The sequence below is a fragment of the Chaetodon trifascialis genome, chromosome 16 (assembly GCF_039877785.1).
Source record: "Chaetodon trifascialis isolate fChaTrf1 chromosome 16, fChaTrf1.hap1, whole genome shotgun sequence".
Lineage (NCBI taxonomy): Eukaryota > Metazoa > Chordata > Actinopteri > Chaetodontiformes > Chaetodontidae > Chaetodon > Chaetodon trifascialis.
The window spans coordinates 396,886-416,353 of record NC_092071.1 but is presented as its reverse complement, the minus strand read 5'-3'; the positions used below and the strand labels follow the sequence as shown (position 1 = coordinate 416,353).

At 46.0% G+C, this 19,468-nt stretch overlaps 2 protein-coding genes across 3 annotated transcripts; both read right to left on the bottom strand.

Moving 5' to 3' along the window:
- Positions 1 to 7,506: 7,506 nt before the first annotated feature.
- nhp2 (NHP2 ribonucleoprotein homolog (yeast)) lies at positions 7,507 to 9,743 on the bottom strand. Its single transcript, XM_070983135.1, has 4 exons — positions 9,467 to 9,743; positions 8,790 to 8,859; positions 8,333 to 8,438; positions 7,507 to 8,225 (listed from the first exon to the last, which is right to left on the bottom strand). The coding sequence occupies exons 1-4, from the start codon at positions 9,630 to 9,632 to the stop codon at positions 8,100 to 8,102; spliced, it is 468 nt and encodes a 155-aa protein (XP_070839236.1). The 5' UTR covers positions 9,633 to 9,743; the 3' UTR covers positions 7,507 to 8,099.
- A 1,348-nt stretch (positions 9,744 to 11,091) lies between these two features.
- Positions 11,092 to 18,524, bottom strand: LOC139344534 (T-cell immunoglobulin and mucin domain-containing protein 4-like). Of its 2 annotated transcripts, none has more exons than XM_070982802.1 (7): positions 18,471 to 18,521; positions 17,674 to 18,012; positions 17,201 to 17,281; positions 16,975 to 17,033; positions 15,778 to 15,862; positions 15,131 to 15,158; positions 11,092 to 12,105 (listed from the first exon to the last, which is right to left on the bottom strand). In XM_070982802.1, exons 1-7 carry the CDS (start codon positions 18,511 to 18,513, stop codon positions 11,964 to 11,966), a joined length of 777 nt encoding a protein of 258 aa, XP_070838903.1. In that variant the 5' UTR covers positions 18,514 to 18,521; the 3' UTR covers positions 11,092 to 11,963. The 2 variants fall into 2 exon arrangements, with proteins under 2 accessions (XP_070838903.1, XP_070838902.1); XM_070982801.1 differs by having other exon boundaries at positions 11,163 to 12,105; positions 15,778 to 15,865; positions 18,471 to 18,524.
- Positions 18,525 to 19,468: the final 944 nt, after the last annotated feature.

The window sequence follows — 19,468 nt, the reverse complement described above, 5'->3', positions numbered from 1 at the left end:
TTCTGCAGCAGGCTAGCATCAAAGCTAGCTTCTGCAGCAGGCTAGCACCAATGTTAGCTTCTGCAGCAGGCTAGCATCAAAGCTAGCTTCTGCAGCAGGCTAACACCACCTGCACTTTATAAAACAGACCAGATCAGTCATTTAGCAGAGGAAGCTTTCCACGGCTCACAGAAAACAAGGGGGAGTGCAGTAAAAAGCACAGTACTGTAAAGAAAGGCAGTAGAGTGCAGTAAAAAGCACAGTACTGTAAAGAAAGGCAGTAGTAGTAAGGAAAGGATGTCCAGGTGAGATGATGCTGTCACACTACAGTCAGGTTCAGGCGTGTTGAACTTATTCACCAGGGTGGAGGGGAGCGAGTGGTGTCAGTGGATCTTCCTCCTCTTGGTCTCCACAGCCTGAACCTCCTCTTCCCTCGTTCTCACGGAGATCCACCTGCCGGAGCGGGATGATGATATCAGCACCTTCAAACAAACAAACAAACAAGCAAACAAACGGTCATGCTGTTGTTTGTGAATGTGCTGAGTCATGTGATCACAGGGAGGAAAGTCCGACCTGTTTCCTGTCTGTTTGACTCAGTTTCTGTGACTCAGCAGTTTCCTGCGCAGGCTGAGTCAGCGACAGAGACGATGAAGCAGATCACAGGTCAGATTACAGATTCAGTCAGCAGATCCCACAGACTGACTGACGGCCAGCGCTCTCGTTTCCCACAGACAGTGAAGTGACGGCAGGTCAACCGTCCTGTGGCGCCGACGTCCGTCTTCACCTGATCTCAGGTCAGCTCGCACACACCCCTCTGTCACAGCCGCAATGATGAGTTCAGTCTGTCCGAGTGGAAATCTCACTAGAAAACGTTCGCTGTGATTAGACTGATTGATTGATCGATCGATTGATTGATCGATCGATCGATAAGTTGCTTCTTGACGATCAGGAATGCAGAAATAAAACTGTTGTTCAAATCATTCTCTGGTTGGTAAATGGACAAATGAAGTATCATCAATGAAGTATACTCAAAGTAAAGACACTCCAAACAAGATGAAACTTTATTGATCTCAGGGGACGTTCACAGTCACACACGACAGTGATGAACGCATGAATGCATCAGTACTTGTGGGACATTGTGTACTCTGAGTACTTTTTGTACCTAAAGTATATTTAGATGAGAAGACCTACCTTGTAAATAGTATTTGTACTCTGTTGTGTTCTCACTTTTAAAGTACAAGTTTTGACAACTTCTTCTTCTCCGTAGTGAAAAGAAACAGGCGCCGCAGGCACACCTCTGACAAAGCATCCAGCAGGTGAACCCCAGGTGTGTGTGTGTGTGTGTGTGTGTGTGTGTGTGTGTGTGTGTGTGTGTGTGTGTGTGTGTGTGTGTGTGTGTGTGTGTTTACTCATCATGTCGTCCATTGATGTGTATGTGACAGTAAACACACGCCACACTCTGACTGATGCCATCAGCTGATCAATACTGATCAGCTGATGGACGTCTGACGTCTGATCAGCTGTTTACACACAACATGAGTGCGAAAGTGTGTATCTGTGTGTGTGTGTGGGGGGGGTGTTAATTAATGGATGAGGTCGACAGCAGCGTAAGTGTGCCGTTTGTTTACACTCCACACATCCTCAGAGGGGCCCACCCTCAGGACACACACACACACACACACACACACACACACACACACACACACACACACACACACACACACACACACACACACAGAGTCTATCAGTCGTAGTCTGATCTGATAGTCTTCATCAAACTGTTTATGACACAACATGAAGAGGAGGCCTGAAAGTGTGCCGTCTGTTTACACATGTTCCTCATCAATGGAGGACACGATGGCAAAACACACACACACACACACGCACACACGCACACACACGCACACACGCACACACACACACACACACACGCACACACACACGCACACACACACTGCTGTGAGACAGTTCAGTTTTATGAAACCACAAGATTTGAATTTCAAACTGGGAGGTAAGAAATTTACCAGCTCAGAGACAGAGAGACAGACAGACAGACAGACAGCCAGAGAGAGACACGGACAGACAGACGGAGAGACAGAGGCTTTTTAAACTCTTTTTGTTTTAAATCTGAAGACTAACTGTGTGTTTTTGCTGTTGACAGTAACAGTAACTCAGTTCAGGTCAAACATTGAGGTGTTTTCTAAAGTGTGAATCTGGTTTTCATGTCATTGGTTTCAGCTTCAAAGGTAAAATGCTAAAAAGCAAAGATTTGACTGAGATGTGTACTTCTGGCTGACTGGGCCGTAAAGACAGGTGACACTGACACGTTAGCAAAGGGCTGTTTGAGTCTGCGTCACCTGACGAAGGTCAGTCCGGTCTCCTCCCTCCTCTTCCATCTCATCCAGCTCTAGAGGGACATATCTGACAGTTTAGCTGCTAAATGCTAAACGTCCACCAGCTGCTCTCTGACTGTCTGTCTGCTGTTAGCCGTTAGCCTTCAGTAGCTTTTCACAGCATGTTGGATGAAAGGAACCAAAACAAGGAGCTAAAAGAGGCTAAAGAGCTCCGCAGAGCTGCAGAGACGACTCTGTGGCTTTGACACCTGTCCGTCATCTGTGGTCATAGAGAACATTTATCCTTTTTTAACTCAAAGTGTGATTTTAAAGACGCGAGGCTCCGAATGTTTTCACTTTGAACGACATGAAACAGATTAACATGTTGTCCAGGTGAGCCGCTGCGTGTGCAGGACAGGTAAGCAGTACTTCTACCATAGTTACTGCCATAACTGCCGTAACGTATGATGACATCTGTGTGTGTGTGTGTGTGTGTGTGTGTGTGTGTGTGTGTGTGTGTGTGCTGAAGTGGTCTTGTCTCAGCATGTCTCCTACCAGTCGGCCCGCCCCTATGAGACCTTTTCCACCTTCATCCAGTTTCACTCAAACAACAGCAGTTTCTGCCGCTTCAGACACCAACGTGTCGACAGGCCGACGCGTCATCAAGGAAAACACGGGCAGCTGAACGCCGAGCCGAGCCGAGCCGAGCCAGGCCGAGCCAGGCTGAGCCAGGCCAAGCCGAGCCGAGCCAGGCCAGGCCGAGCCGAGCCAGGCCAGGCCGAGCCAGGCTGAGCCAGGCCGAGCCGAGCTGAGTGGATTTAAATGTCATCGACTCGCAGGGGAGCTAACGCTATCATCAGCTGCTGCGCACTCACGTTCACCTGTCAGGGTCGGGGGTCTGTGGTCAGACTTCTGGCAGGAAACAGGAAATGAGCAGCATGTCAACTTCCTGCATCTCTCAAAGTCACCTGACGTCCTCCTTTTCTCCCAACATCAAGCCACAAGAAGTCCTAGACATGATTTTAACAGAAGAACTTTACAGCAGTACTCCAAAGTAACTAAGTACATTTACTCAGGTACATGCACTTTACTTGAGTTTCCACTTTGTACTACTTCATATTCTGCTGTAGTACATTCATCTGATAACTGTAGTTACTCTGCAGATTCAGATGAAAAACACATTCTGAGTATTACTATGGATGATCCCTGATACTTTAACTGATGCTTCACTGCACTGTTACTCTTACTTTGTACTTCATATTTGTATATACTTGTACGCTTTTACTTCATCAAAGCTTTGAATGCAGTTCTTGTAACTGGGCATTAGTACTTGTATAAATATACCAGTCCATATTTAGAATTAATGGACAAATACTACAAATACCAGTGTACTACACAAGTATACATACATGTGTACATGGCAGTAAAAATGGTCAAACATCAGTAACACGAAGCTGAACTGATGGTTTTTATGAAGGCGCCGCCGCCGTCATGTGAAAACGTGTCAGCTTCCTCTGAGGCGTCTTGCTCAAGGGCACATCAGCAGCAGACTGACAGAGCTGCTGGCAGAGAGCGGCAGCGTGTGTGGTCGGCCGCTAACCGCCACGCTGACGGCTGGCTGCCTCACATTTGCATAACGTCACACACACACACACACAGACTCTGTGTGTGTGTGTGTGTGTGTGTGTGTGTGTGTGTGTGTGTGTGTGTGTGTGTGTGTGTGTGTGTGTGTGTGTGTGTGTGTGTGTGTGTGTGTTGAGGCTTGCAGCAGAAAACACACCTGAAACAGAAAAGATGGCTGAACGTTCAGACAGGTGGAGGAAGAAGTTTCACCTCCGTCAGTATAAAATCAGTTTGTTTGCTTTCTGCTGATTTTCTCTGAGTTTATGATCAATCAGAGAAGCTGAACTTTGACCTCATTGGCTGAAACGTTTCCTCAGACCAGAGAAGCTGAACAGCGCGTCAGGGAGGCGTCGCTGCTGTTGCAGGTGAGCTGGAGGTCGCCTCGTCATGCTGGTATCCTGACAGCTTTCAGGAAGACGACCCGTATGTTCGCTGTCGCGTCCGTTAAAGTGAAATCACATCTGAACCAGTTTCACCTCCAACAGTCTCCGTCCCTCTGACAGGACGTCTCTGCTTCTTGTCTCAGGTGAGACCATCAGGGCTGCTCACCTGGAGCTTTTCCTCTAGAGAAACTCACCTGTCAGTGAGGTTTTGGTCAAAGAAACATTAGATCGTGTTGTTTATCCTGCAGAACCTTCAGCAGCCTCTTGAGTGACCGCATAAGGAAAACCACAACCAGGAAAACTGAGAAGCCCAGAAAATCCTGGATCATCCTTAGTCCACGTAAAGGAACCATAAATCCCCTTTAAAGACCCTTAACCTCACAGCAGACTGCTAGAACCTGATCAGGAACACATCAATCATTCAAGCTTTCTTTCCACAGCTGCCACGACTCTCTGCCCCAGAAACACCTCCGAGTGAGCACGAGAACCCCTGAATGACTAATGGATCCTGGTACCACCTAAAAAAACCCCATGGACCCTGAGTATCCTTCAAAAACAGCTGAAACCATCCAGGCCCCACAGAGCCTCTTCAGAGACCAGGACCTCTAGAACACCTTCCAGGACTGCTAAACACTCAGAACCACCTCAAGCTATGTGAAAACCTTTGAAGAATCACAAACATCCCTCATCAGAACCCTTTCAATGACCATCAGAACCCTTTCAATGACCATCAGAACCCTTTCAATGACCAACAGAACCCTTTCAATGACCAACAGAACCCTTTCAATGTCCATCAGAACCCTTTCAATGACCAACAGAACCCTTTCAATGACCATCAGAACCCTTTCAATGTCCATCAGAACCCTTTCAATGACCAACAGAACCCTTTCAATGTCCATCAGAACCCTTTCAATGTCCATCAGAACCCTTTCAATGTCCATCAGAACCCTTTCAATGACCATCAGAACCCTTTCAATGTCCATCAGAACCCTTTCAATGACCAACAGAACCCTTTCAATGACCAACAGAACCCTTTCAATGACCAACAGAACCCTTTCAATGTCCATCAGAACCCTTTCAATGACCATCAGAACCCTTTCAATGTCCATCAGAACCCTTTCAATGACCCAAACAGCTTCTTCAGTTCTAAAGCATATGAACAGATGCTGTCGTACCTCTCATACCTCTCTTACTATCTGTCTGTCTGTCTGTCTGTCTGTCTGTCTGTCTGTCTGTCTGTCTGTCTGTCTGTCTGTCTGTCTGCAGTAGAAAGTCTCTGCTGTCTCTGTCACTGTCTCTGTCTCTCTCTCTCTTTGTCTCTCTCTCTCTGCCTGTCTGTCTCTCTCTCTGCCTGTCTGTCTCTCTCTCTCTCTGTCTGTCTCTCTCTGTCTGTCTCTCTGTCTCTGTCTCTCTGTCTGTCTGTCTCTCTGTCTGTCTGCAGTAGAAAGTCTCTGCTGTCTCTGGTTTGGTGTTGACTGAAGCGTCTGAACATCTCAGAGGAGAAAGATTATGACGACAAGTCTGAACAGGACCCAGGGGGAGGAAGAGGAAGAGGAGGAGGAAGAGGAGGAGGAGGACTCTCTGATCAGGAGGAACCTGTTGGAACCGCCTCTGTCTTCGTCTTTTCATGTCCTCGGGCTGAAGGATTCCAGCTGCTTCGTTCTTCGACACGTTTCTTTGTCATGTTGCAAACTTTCACTCGTCCAATCAAACGCAAACGAAGACTCGACAGATTCAGTCTGAAGACATGAAGACCCCCCAGACGCCGTCACTGACCCCTGAAACCTCCTCAAGACCCCTGAAAGTACAGAAATGACCTCCGTCTGCTTCTCCACTTGGCTGTCTTATTGATTATGAATTGATTAGTTCAGAGGTGTGTGATGTCACCAGGCTCCATGTTTCCTCTTCAAATGAGCACAAATGAAACGTTTCATACTCGTGTCTCACTCTGACATCATCATGACATCATTATTACATCGACCTTTCTGTTATTTCCTGCTTTAGTAGTGAAAACAGAATCACTGATCGCTTCCTTCTTTATTCTGGACGTCGTTATAAGCACCAAACAACCAGGAAACGTTTCAGAAGCTCACATCTGAGTTATCGAAGACGCCGACTTTGATCCGTCCAACCGCCACGTTCCTATTGGCTCCTTTTCTTATAGATCTGTTTCCTACTGAAATGATTATGTCTGGGATCTGACGTCTTAAAACAGTTTTCAGTCCTGCTGACCGACTTCATTTGTAGATGATCTGCGAGTGAAACGTTTGAGACGCTCATTTCTGACCAATCATCACATCCTTCAGTGGTTTCACTGTTTTTCGTCCTCTTCAGTCAAAAGTTTTTGCTGAAGTTTTCCGGTGATGAATTCTCGTCTTCCTCAGTTCACACTCATAGTTTTTCTTGATTTCATTGACTGTTAGATGATTTTCTTCCTGATCGACGTTTTTCTTTTGGCGTTTCTCGACAGATTCTTCCCTTCATAGAACTCTGAAACCAGAACCAAGAGGCCCTGCACACCTTAAAGGAGGCGATGGAAGTGATTTTATATGACATGATTCTGCTTTTGTCTCACAGCCTGAGCGACAGTGAAAAGTCATTGGTGTCTTCTCTGTGATTCAGATTTGACAGTTCAAGGCTTCGTCCTCCAGTCCTGAAAACCAGACCGGCAGCTTTTCTCTGATCCTGCAGACAAACAGATAAACCAGAGCAAAACCTGCTGATGGAGGTAAGAAATCTTAAATAAGGATCGAAATGATCTTTGTTAATAATGATCTGCAACAGCAAATCGAAAATAAACATGACACTCCTTCTATGCTACTGTCAGGTTTCCTCTGACATCAGTCAAACCAGTGAACACAGAGCTGATGATGAACTGTGAGAGTGAAGAAGACCTCTGTGCTGATGCAACGCCGCCACCGTGTGGCTGAAAGACCAAACAGCAGCAAACTGAGCTGAGGCTCAAGGAAAGGAGCCTCATGTCATCACAAACAGTTGTTTTTTCCTGCTCATGTCCTCAAATCTGTAAAATAAAGTTCTGTCATTTCAGTTGGTTTTTAGTCTCAAGTTTTAAACTTTCTTCTTCATATTTGCTCAGTTATTCTCTCGAACTTAAAATCCTGATTTCACATTAAAAACAAGAAAGTTTTCAGACGTTAAAGAGAGAAAAAGACTTCAGACATCAGATTCACTTCAGATTCTTTTAATTAAAAAAACTCAAAGTTTGAATGTGGAAAATCTAACAAATATTTAGAGGAAAAGAAAAAAAACACAATAAAACGTCAAAGAAAACAAACTTTTTATCAAACTGAACGTCGGCGACTTGAAACTGAGAAATATTTGAAGTGAGAATCTACAGATCAATCTGATTGATCACACCGATCGATGGTTGATCTGAATTGTTTGACGTGACATCAGGTGTGCAGCAGCACAGGTGGGTTTCTACCTGCAGGTCATCTGATCAGATCGTCGGTTCAGCAGGAAGCGAAACCCGTGAACAAACTTTATTTACACACTTTGTTTGGACAAAAACACTCTGACGTTTATTCAAACCGTCCTGCTGTCCGTCTCCTCCAGAGTCACATGGTCCAGGACAGGTTTAGCGTAGCTTAGCACAAAGACTGGAGGCAGAGGGAAACTGCTAGCCGGTGTGTTGATGATCGATCAGGGGCAGAAACAGAACTGCGAAAGGAGACGAAGAGCGACCGAAAGAAACGACAACGCCGGCGGCTCCGCTGATGGAGGCAGGGACCTCAGAGCCGCTCTCTGATTGGCTCAGGTCTCAGAGTGGTTTGGGCAAACCGGACACCTCCTCCACACACTCGTCGTAGGCGTCCTTATAGTCCGGATGAGGTTTGATCAGGATCACGCAGGTCGGCCTCTTGGAGCCCGCGGACGAACCCAGATCCTGCAAACGCACGGACACTTCCTGTCAGTCGCTTCATCTGCAAAAACGTCCGGGGACTAAAAACCACAGCGTCCTTTGAGAGCTCAGCGCCGCGGCGGCACACTCACCACTTTAGAGGGGATGTAGGCGTACGGCAGGTTTCTGTCCTCACACATGACCGGCAGGTGACAGTAGACGTCGATGGGCAGCGTGTCTCCGGCCAACACCACGATCCTGCAGACACAAACCAGCACAGACAAAATCGCCGTTAGCGACGTTTAACGGTGCCGTTAAAGTTTTGTTTACTTCAGCATCAGCTGATTCTCCTGGAAACATCATTCAGTGACGCCGCTGTTTGAGCTCCAGAAGCGTTCTGCTCTCTGACGACCTCGTTGCTAAAGTAACCGCTAACTCTAGCTGCTGCTAGCTTGTTAGCAGCTAGCTGAAGTGTTGGTGGCCAGTTTGTGACCACAGGCGACATGATCGTCCCAAATCTACGCATTCAGCTCTTCATGGTGCAGAAGTGAGGACGTGACGCGTCTGAGCGTAGTTCTGTATGTTTCTCTACAAACATGGCGGACTCACCCTTTCTCTCCTTTGTTGATGAACTTCTGGACTTCTTTCACTCCACGGCGGATGTTCTTCACTTTGGCAGCTGGAACGACAGAAAAGACCGAGAAGACGCTGTTTCACACCTCAGTCAACATCATTTTCATCTGTCATCATTTTTAGACTCATATTTCGTTCTGAGCATCCCTGCAGCAGCCTCAACAACCAACGACATGAACTAACAGCCGACCACTTCTTAACAGCAGACATTTCAATGACTGGACATCTGCCGAATGAATTGAATTAATCCTGCGATCTGGACTAGATCTCATTTAACCACCTATAGCCTGTGCAATGACTGCTGACAGGCAACAAGGCGTTCAAACCTTCAGTTTTTAAACACAGTTTGGTTTCAGTGAACTGAATTAAGGCTTAACAGCAAACATCTAAGCTCGTTTTTAAAAAGCTGTTTCCACGAAGAAAACCGCCTCAACATTTTATTGTTCTGTGCCGAATTAATCAGAAGAATCCATCGATTCCTTCTGCATCTCACTTGTCGACCCACTCCGCGCGAGTCTGCTGACACACAAGGTCTTTGAAAGCGGTAGATTTTGAGTGGAGTTTGTCTTCATGGAAACTAGAGACCAGGTGACACGGGCAGAGGTCCGCGGTGTCAGCAGCCTCCTGCGCTTTATTCTTTCTTTCTTTTTTACCCTTTTTGACGCATTTGTAGAGTTTCTTGCTGAGTTTCTTGGAGGCCAGCGGCTGAGCGATCGGGTTGATGTTCGCTATCAGCTCCTGGTAAGACTTCTCGTTGCCGTCGGCGGCGGCGGCCTCCTCTCCCTCCGCAGGAAGCTTCTCCTTCTTCGTCTTCGTCATTTCTCCACTAAACAGATAATCGATAGTCGTTCAGTTATTTTCTGATTGATTTCTGTTCGTCGGTCACAACACGCACTCTGTAGGGAAACACACGTGTCTGAGTCTCTTCTCCTCCGCTTCCTGAAGGGGGGACACGGAAGCCCCCAGCGGGCCGGAGGGTAACAACAGCCTGACCTTTCAAAATAAAAGCCCAGCCTGCGCACAGGTCTTCACTGCTTTCAACCACCGGTTTTTCCTTCTTACTTCCCTTTAACCTTTTACACCTGTCAGACTTTCCACTGTCACACCGCACAGGGAGTTTACACAGCTATAATAATCTAAAAATTGAATAAGAAATTAGAATAATTAAACACAGAAAATGTCCTTCAATCTGCTTCCACTCTCATTATACTGTGTTATAGTGTGTTTGAAGATTCGGCCACTAGATGGCGACAAACAGCAGCTACTTCATGTCACACTGAACAGGAAGACAGGAGGGACAGATTCCTCCACAGAGACAGACATCATCCATTATACAGACAGAATGAAGAATAGTTTGTTTTTGAATTAAATAGCTTTATTCAGCTGCTCACTGTGTTCATGTGCTGCCCCCTGCTGGCTGTCTGTAAACCCACTATGAATTATGAGTTTCACCTTTGACCCTTGAAGGCTGCTGTGGCTGGTCAGAGTTTGAGTTAGCATCTGTTAGCTCGTTTCTGTGGAGTGGAGGAAACATGTCTGTGAGTATGAGCATGTTGTTTTATGTTAACGTGTCAGCTAAAATAGATTAAACTAATTTCTGTTAGCACGTTAATGGTTATTCCCAGTATGTGTTAGCATCGAGCTAACAGAATAATCGATCAAGGAATGTGATCCTGCCCAAAATAAATTAAGATCTTTACATGTAGAAAACTGTAAAAGAGTGTAAACCCGTGCTGCTGCCCCAATAACAGCCTGAGGAACACCTGTGCAATAATCATGCTGTCTAATCAGCACCTTGATACGCCACACCTGTGAGCTGGGATGGATTATCTCCACAAAGGAGAAGGAGAACACAGATTTAGACAGAATTGTGAACAATATTTGAGAGAAATGGTCTTGATGTGTATATAGAAAATGTTTTAGGGCTTTGAGTTCAGCTCATGAAAAATGGGAGCAAAAACAAAAGTGTTGCGTTTATATTTTTGTTCAGTGTATTTGTATTTTTAATTATATTATTATAATATTCTATAAATATATTATAATTATAATATATATTATTTAGTTATATATATTTAGTTTTACTTAGTTACATTTTTATTTTTATTCCTGTTTATATTTTTTATTACTTTTTCTAAGTAATTGTCTATACATCCTGTGTTTGCTGTATGTTAAACTGCTACTGCAACAAAATAATTTCCCAAATTGGGATCAATAAAGAAACATTCTAAGTCAAAGGCAGTAAATAAAATCATCTCTAAGAAACAAGAGAGGCAGTTTTCACTTAAAAACATATTTAAAAACATTCAGTCTATAACAACAAGCAAGAAAAATAGGTGAAAGAGGAAAATTCATGTTATAAAATAATATTTATATGTTGGAAAGCAAACAGGAAGAGCTCTTCAAAATAAAAGTGAAAGTATAAAGATTAATATAAGTGTGGTTCCGTTCTGTCGGAGGAGATGAAACAGGAAACAGGCGGTCATGGGTTTTGTTGACGGTCTTTGGTTCTCTCCACACAGCGTCTCTGGTCTCTAGACCAGGTCTGGGTGTCACCCAGGACTCTTGCTGAAGGTGGGGTGGGTGTGGAGAACGCTGGTCCTCCTGCTTACAGTATATATATTATTCTGACACTCCACCCTGCTGTCAGGTCTCCACCTGTTGATTGATTTCTGATTTGTGCATATTGATCGGAGCTTCCTGTGGTGTTCGTAGATGTTTGGTTTCGTCGCTTGTCTCCTGACGGTTCGTTCAGTTCATGTGAAGGAACATTTGTCTTGGTGTTATGATGGTTGAATGTTTCAGAATGTCTGACAGGTTTTAAGCTCAATGATGAGATATTTCTTGCCTAAATGCATCATGGGACATGCAGTTAAAGTGATCCTGTCTGTACGACTGTATTGGAGTGAACAGACTCAACGTTATGATGTCGACCGACTCTGTAACCAAACAAACGTCGACGTTAGCGAGTTGTGAATCTTTGCGTCTCGACCGTCTGTCACATGTGACGTCTGAAGCCTGTGATTGGATGCTTCTTGAAGACTCATTGTCTCATTGGTTGTTGTTGTGATTCAACCAGGACAGCCTCATGTCCTCCACGCTGCCTCCCACGTCCAGATGAGCTGGTCCTGGTTTTGGTCTCTGGCCTCAGGCTCAGGGACAGAACTCGTACTCGCCTCCATCACCGCCACCGTCTATCTGGTAGATGTTTTCCACCACCGAACCTCGACTGTGGAGCTGCAGGGTGGACGCAGTTGAACTGAACCGGGCCGAGCTAATGATCTGCTGCTGAGGCCTGGAACACAGAGACAATCAATACGTTTTATTGATCGTTTCATTTAAACCTGAAAGAACTGAAACATCAGGACATTGTCTCAAACACTGTTTGAACTCTGCGGTTCAGTCTAACTGGGACAGTTGTTTGATGTCTCATCCTTTCTGAGGCGTCGTCTTTGAATGTCACATCGATCAGAGAGGAAACCTCACAGGTTTCACGACTCGTTCAAAGTTTCACTTTCTGCTGAACTGAAACCTGCTGAAGACTCGAGAGCTCCAGCTCTTCAGGAACGCTCAGTTTCATCCACGTCTCGAACTTTGTGCCCAAACATCAACTGGATGGAAGCTGCTGATTTTAGATGTCATGAGCCCTCATATCGGTTTCGTCTCTGCACGGGACAGGTCCAGGACAGGTCCAGGACAGGTCCAGGACAGGTCCAGGACAGGTCCAGGACACGTTCAGCCTAGCTTAGCACGAAGGAGGAAACTGCTGTTCTGCTAAACCTCAAGAACGTTTTCACCGATTGAAGGAAGAAAAAACGTTATGTCAGTTAGTGTGTCACCGTCTGTCTTGTACACCATATGAACATGGCACCCATTTTCCTGCGACACCCTGCCCAGCATGGGAGGTCAGACACCGCCATCAGAGGGAAAACGCTGAGCTGCTGCAGCTTCGAGTCACGTAAATGAAAAGAATGTGAACGGTTGTTATGATTAGATGAAGGATTAAACATTTCATTCACGTTTACGCACGTTTACGCACGTTTATCCACGTTTACGCACGTTTATCCACGTTTACCCACGTTTACCCACGTTTACTCACGTTTACTCACGTTTACTCACGTTTACCCACGTTTACCCACGTTTACGCATGTTTATCCACGTTTACGCACGTTTACGCACGTTTATCCACGTTTACACACGTTTACGCACGTTTATCCACGTTTACCCACGTTTACCCACGTTTACGCACGTTAACGCACATTTACCCACGTTTACGCACGTTTGCCCACGTTTATCCACGTTTACCCACGTTTATCCACGTTTACCCACGTTTATCCACGTTTACGCACGTTTACCCACGTTTACGCACGTTTACCCACGTTTACCCACGTTTACGCACGTTTACGCACGTTTACGCACGTTTATCCACGTTTACGCACATTTACGCACGTTTATCCACGTTTATCCACGTTTATCCACGTTTACGCACGTTTATCCACGTTTACGCACATTTATCCACATTTACGCACGTTTATCCACGTTTACGCACGTTTATCCACGTTCATGCACGTTTCCGCACGTTCATGCACGTTTACGCACGTTTACCCACGTTTACTCACGTTTACGCACGTTTACGCACGTTTATCCACGTTTACCCACGTTCACGCACGTTTACGCACGTTTACGCACGTTTACCCACGTTTACTCACGTTTACGCAAGTTTACGCACGTTTATCCACGTTTACGCACGTTTACTCACGTTTACGCAAGTTTACCCACGTTTATCCACGTTTACGCACGTTTATCCACGTTTACGCAAGTTTACGCACGTTTATCCACGTTTACGCACGTTTATCCATGTTTACACACGTTTATCCACGTTTACACATGTTTATCCACGTTTACGCACATTTACGCACGTTTATCCATGTTTACGCACGTTTACGCACGTTTATCCACGTTTACGCACGTTTATCCACATTTACGCACGTTTATCCACGTTTATCCACGTTCATGCACGTTTACCCACGTTTACGCACGTTTATCCACGTTTACGCACGTTTATCCACATTTACGCACGTTTATCCACGTTCATGCACGTTTACCCACGTTTACCCACATTTACCCACGTTTATGCACGTTTACTCACGTTTACGCACGTTTACCCACGTTTACTCACGTTTACGCACGTTTATCCACGTTTACCCACGTTTACCCACGTTTACTCACGTTTACAAACGTTTACGCACGTTTACCCACGTTTACCCACGTTTACTCACGTTTACACACGTTTACGCACGTTTATCCACGTTTACCCACGTTTACTCACGTTTACCCACGTTTACCCACGTTTACTCACGTTTACACACGTTTACGCACGTTTATCCACGTTTACCCACGTTCACTCACGTTCACGCACGTTTACTCACGTTTACGCACGTTTACCCACGTTTACGCGCATTTACCCACGTTTACCCACGTTTACCCACGTTTACGCACGTTTATCCACGTTTACCCACATTCACTCACGTTCACGCACGTTTACTCACGTTTACGCACGTTTATCCACGTTTACCCACGTTCACTCACGTTCACGCACGTTTACTCACGTTTACGCACGTTTATCCACGTTTACCCACGTTCACTCACGTTCACGCACGTTTACTCACGTTTACGCACGTTTACCCACGTTTACGCGCGTTTACCCATGTTTACCCACGTTTACGCACGTTTACGCACGTTTACGCATGTTTACCCATGTTTACCCACATGTGGACCATCAGTTTGTCTTTAGATTTGTCCATTTTACAGGCTGCATGACATCAGGTGGTGCAACCATAAAAACTAGTGTCATGTGACCCTAAAGTGACGCCTCGGGTTGAATTCGGCGCCTTTGAGTTCGTTTTACTCGTCGGATGATGCTTCAGGGCGGCTCTTGGAAACTTCAGTTTTGTGCTCCGACTCTTCTTCTCCGCTTCTGTCGGACAGGAATCTGTCGTGTGGTTTGTGGTTGTGGTTCTTTTCTCTCATCACCGAGTTTCAGTTTGAAAACAGCGCAGCTTCACTGGGACCGTGTGAACACCATGAAGACCTTGAGGTGGCAGCGATGATGCAGAGGGCGTTGACCGCTCGGCAGGACGCCATCTCATAAAGGCTCTGCTGAGTCTTGATTCGTCCACAGAGAGGAGCTGTGGTTTGTTTGTAGAGCGTAAAAAAAATGATTTCTGATTGATTGTGAAACCTGCTGCCGACAGATGTGAATTTATGAAGAACCGAGCGAGAAAAGAACAAGTTCAAACGTGTTTGAGTCTCGAACTTACAGTTTGTTGAGCTGCTTCCATCTTCTGACTGCAGAGACACAAAAACATCACGATGAAAAGAAAAGAAGCACAGACGAGCCTCAGATTCACTTCCTGTCTGAGTCCACACACACACACACACACACACACACACACACACACACACACACACACACACACACACAGTTAGGTGTCCATGTTCACTTGTGGGGACATTCATAGACTTATATTCATTTCCTGGAGACTAACCATAACCACTACTTGCTGACCCCTAAACCTAATCTTAATCTCAGTTTTCATCATAAAATGTAATGATTTACATTGTGTGAAGCTGCATTTTGTCCCCACATGTGATGTGAGTAGTACATGAACACACACACACACACACACACACACACATACACACACACAGCAGGTTTAAAGGTAACTATTGTTTCTGTGTCTGAAATCTGTTTCAGCCAGAAGACAAAAAACAAAGTTATTGATTAAAAAAGCTAATTATAACTTCACGACTGTGGACAGTTGACCGTCTGTGGTAACGCTCATCCCATGATTTCATCATGGCCGACTGGTTCCTCTGAGGGTGACGGTCAGTCTGAATGACGGTAAACTTTCTGTGAGTGAAGGATTTCTTCTTTGGGAACTCTGAGCGTTTGTTTTTCACTCACCGAGGATGACGAGTCCGCCGGCTGTGACCAGGACTACCAACCCAAACAGAACGAACACCAGAACCAGCGGCACACTGCTGTCCTCCTGCTGATGTTAAACACATAAAAACACACAAAACACTTCCTGTAACTTCTGTCTATCAACTGCATGTGAGAGTCAAACTGCGGCTACAGTCTGCTGACTGTAAGAAAACCAGCAAACGCACTTTATCTGCAGGAATCAGCCGGATCACCGACAAACCTCTTGCCAGCTCCAAACTGTCCCTCCCAGAAATGCTGATAGCGGGACTTTCTCCTGCTAATGTTAGCTGTTAGCCGTTAGCAGGTTCAGCTGCCCTCTTCGGCAGATTCGGTGTCGTCGTTCTCGTTGGCTTTGTTTTCCTCTCACGCGGTGGACCCTTGTTCTTCCAGGAGGTTGCAGATGATGATCGTTCTGTGTTCTTCAGGTTTGGAATGATTCTGTTTCTGAGGAATCGTGTTTGACTTCTGGTCTAAACGTCCACTTGAAGAGTCCTCGGACGAGAGAAGACAAGAAGAGTTTTATGCCGATCGAGACCACAGAAGAGCTGACTGGCCGCCGCCGCCGTTGATGGAACCTTTGCTTCTACAAACGTTGATTCAGGCTGTCGGTCCCTTTGGCCTCGCCTCAGCTGTGAACGGCGAAGCTTCCTGCGTCATTACAACCACGCTGCTAAATTAAGTTTGGCTAGCACGCTAGCTTAACTAGACAGTTAAGCTGGAGTCCCAGCAGACGTTCCTGTTGGCTGATGCTGATGATGAGTCGTTACTGCTGAATGATTGCTAATGCTAGTTAACATTAGCCGTCTCTGTGTCATGGGTCCGTTTTTGCTGAGGAAAATGAAGTTGAGGAAGATGAACTAGTGTTTGTCAGGATGTTCTGCTGTTACAGAACAAACTGATGAAATGACAGTCATCCAGTCGCTGATCAGTGGAGTATCTGACGAGCTCATTTACTGGACCGAGGCCTCGACCAAGACCTCGACTGGGACTCAACCCCGACGAGAGGACCTTCCTCCATCTTTAACCGGCACCATGCAGGTTCACACAATGCCGTTCAGTCTGAGAGCGGCTGCTAATTTTTGGAGAAATGAATCTGCATTTTTTCTCAAACTTCAAACCACATGAATATTTTTAAGTCATGTTTCTCTCTTTCGCACAGGAAACTGTTTCTCTCACCTTGAGCTTCACGCTGCTGGAGGACGAAGTCAGGAGGGGCTCTGTGGAGGTCAGCTGACCTGCAGGACCAGGAAGTGAAAGCAGATGTTTTTAGAACAGCTGACACGGTGTGATGATGGAGGAAGAGGCTGTCAAACGCATCAGTGAGAGTTAATGGTGTGTGTGTGTGTGTGTGTGTGTGTGTGTGTGTGTGTGTGTGTGTGTGTGTGTGTGTGTGTGTGTGTACCTGCTGTGTGATTGGCTGCTGGCTGCTCTGTGGACGCCTCCCTGTTTGAGGGTGTCGTCATTGTCGTCGTCGTCTGTGCAGCTGAAACATCGTCGTGTTCGTTCACAGTTTAACTCACAGAGCTTCCCATCAAGTGTTTGTCAGATTGATCGATTGATTGACTGATGATTGGTCAGGTGTGTGCAGGTGAGACAGTGGGCGGTGTTTAAACTTTGCTATCATAACAATACGTCACACTTTCATAATTTTTTGTTGAAGTTTGGTTCTATTTTGTTTGAATCTGCAAACTGAAACCAGAAACTGTAGCTGGTAAATAACTGTGGTGAGTTTTCCGTGACAGAATAATACTTTTAAAGTAAAAGTACCTCAGAATTGTACCTGAGTACAGTACTTGATTGAATGTACCTTGTGGAAATTGGCCACCTCCCTTGTTACCTGTGCGCTGTCGTTCAGGTGTGCAGAAACTTTCTCACCTGTCTCAACGATCAAATCAACCTGATATTTGTCATCGTTGAAAATTCCTCGTATCTCCACCCGGCATCCGTACAGTCCGGCGTCCGAGGCCGAGACGTTCAGGATCGTCAAGGAAACGTCACCTTTGCCCAGTTGTCCCAGTAACTGATACCTGCGGGACTCCGTGTGTGTCACCTTCTGTCCGTCTGTGTAGAGCACCAGGTTGCCGCAGCCTGATGCTGGGATCTGTCCTCGACCCCAGCAGACTGACAGCCGCCGGTGCTGCTGGATGTTGTATGTGCACGGCAGAGTGGCGTTTTGACCCGTCTGAACCACTAAGCTGCTGCTGCATTCACTGACTGTGGAGACAGAGCGTAAATTCAACCACTTCATGCATCTCTGTCGACCTTCACTCGCTTTGACAAACCAGCAGTGATTAAAAACAAGCTCTGGGCTGAAAGTGACGCGAAATGAGTGAAAAGACAAAAATACAAAAACAACAAGAAAATCTGTGAGAAAAGAAACACGAAAATAACTTCAAACACATAAAATCCATGAACAAACTGTTGTTTTTGACTCGGCTCGGAGTTTTAAGATAAGAGAAAACTTTATTGATCCCACACCGGGGAAATGAAGTTAGCAGTCGGCAAAGTTTTAAAGAAAAGAAAAACATGGAAGGATCAGAAAACAATGAAAAACTATCAGTGTCAGATCTGGATAATAAACACAGTATTTGTACTATTACACAGCTGAAACACAGTTTTCCAGATGAGAGCAGACGAATGAAACAGACTAAAGCTGATGATGATCAGAGTACCTGTGAGGAGGACGAGGAGGACGAGGAGCACAGCGACCTTCATGACGAAGTCAAAGTGACAAAGTGTCCTCACAAAGCGCTCATTTAAACACACCACATGCACACTGTAAAAAATGACTCACTCCTCTGCGCTCCAGCACACTTTCTGTTGATCTCCTCCAGGAGGAAGACGAGTCAGCAGCATCACAGACACAGAAATCAAGCTCATTATTAATTATCACAAAGTCAAATTATGACTCATCAAACTCTTTGAGGTCTTCTGTCAGAGGCTGATTCAGGAAGCCGATGACTCAGCAGAACCAACCATCGAACAGCTTAGCCGCCATCAGACAAAGGCCTCAAATGATGAGTCACCGTTTGACTTGAAAAGTTCCTCTGAACCATTTCTCGCTCTTCACAGGCAACGAGACACCGTTGACAGGCCGAGTCGAAGACGGGCTGAGTCCGAGACAGATCGAGTCTGAGACGGACTGAGTCTGAGACGGACTGAATCTGAGACAGACCCAGTCCAAGACAGATTGAGACGGGCCGAGTGTGAGACGTCAGGACGGAGCTCAGACTGCAGCCGCTGGGAGATTTTCCAGGTACACCAGCAGAAACCCACATCGCGCTGAGAGCGTCTGCGATGTCTCACCTGGTTTGGACACGACGCTGCTTTAGAGTCGACAGACTTTATGTCATCTGTTTCAGAACCACTCTGTAACCATAGCAACCACCCTGACATGTCCCAGCATGCACCTGAAGCAGCGGAGCCACCGATGACCTCACAGCTTCTCATCGTCTGCAGAGTAAAAATATCTTTGACGTCGTTGGGTAACGAGACGAACACGAGGAGCGGGAGGCTGTCGAGCGCGCTCAGTGCGTGACTTCCTGTTTGCAACATCTGCTGTGGGCTGCTTCCTGTGTCTGAAGCTCGGACTGCGAGTTTCACTTCATCAGAGGCTGACAGCTGAGCTCCACACTGCAAAAAATATCAGACGCCAACCTCCTGTCAGTTT

Bases quoted from the DNA above. Each gene is read 5' to 3' on its own strand.
- LOC139344534 (XM_070982801.1), bottom strand. From the start codon at position 18,513: ATGAAGGTCGCTGTGCTCCTCGTCCTCCTCGTCCTCCTCACAG. The intron at 18,013-18,470 runs GTACTCTGATCA...CTGTCTCCACAG, and splicing joins CCTCCTCGTCCTCCTCACAG to TCAGTGAATGCAGCAGCAGC. The intron at 17,282-17,673 runs GTGAGAAAGTTT...ACGATGTTTCAG, and splicing joins TGATTTGATCGTTGAGACAG to CTGCACAGACGACGACGACA.
- nhp2 (XM_070983135.1), bottom strand. From the start codon at position 9,632: ATGACGAAGACGAAGAAGGAGAAGCTTCCTGCGGAGGGAGAGGAGGCC. The intron at 8,860-9,466 runs GTAAAAAAGAAA...CTGTCGTTCCAG, and splicing joins CTACAAATGCGTCAAAAAGG to CTGCCAAAGTGAAGAACATC. The intron at 8,226-8,332 runs GTGAGTGTGCCG...GTGCGTTTGCAG, and splicing joins CCTACATCCCCTCTAAAGTG to GATCTGGGTTCGTCCGCGGG.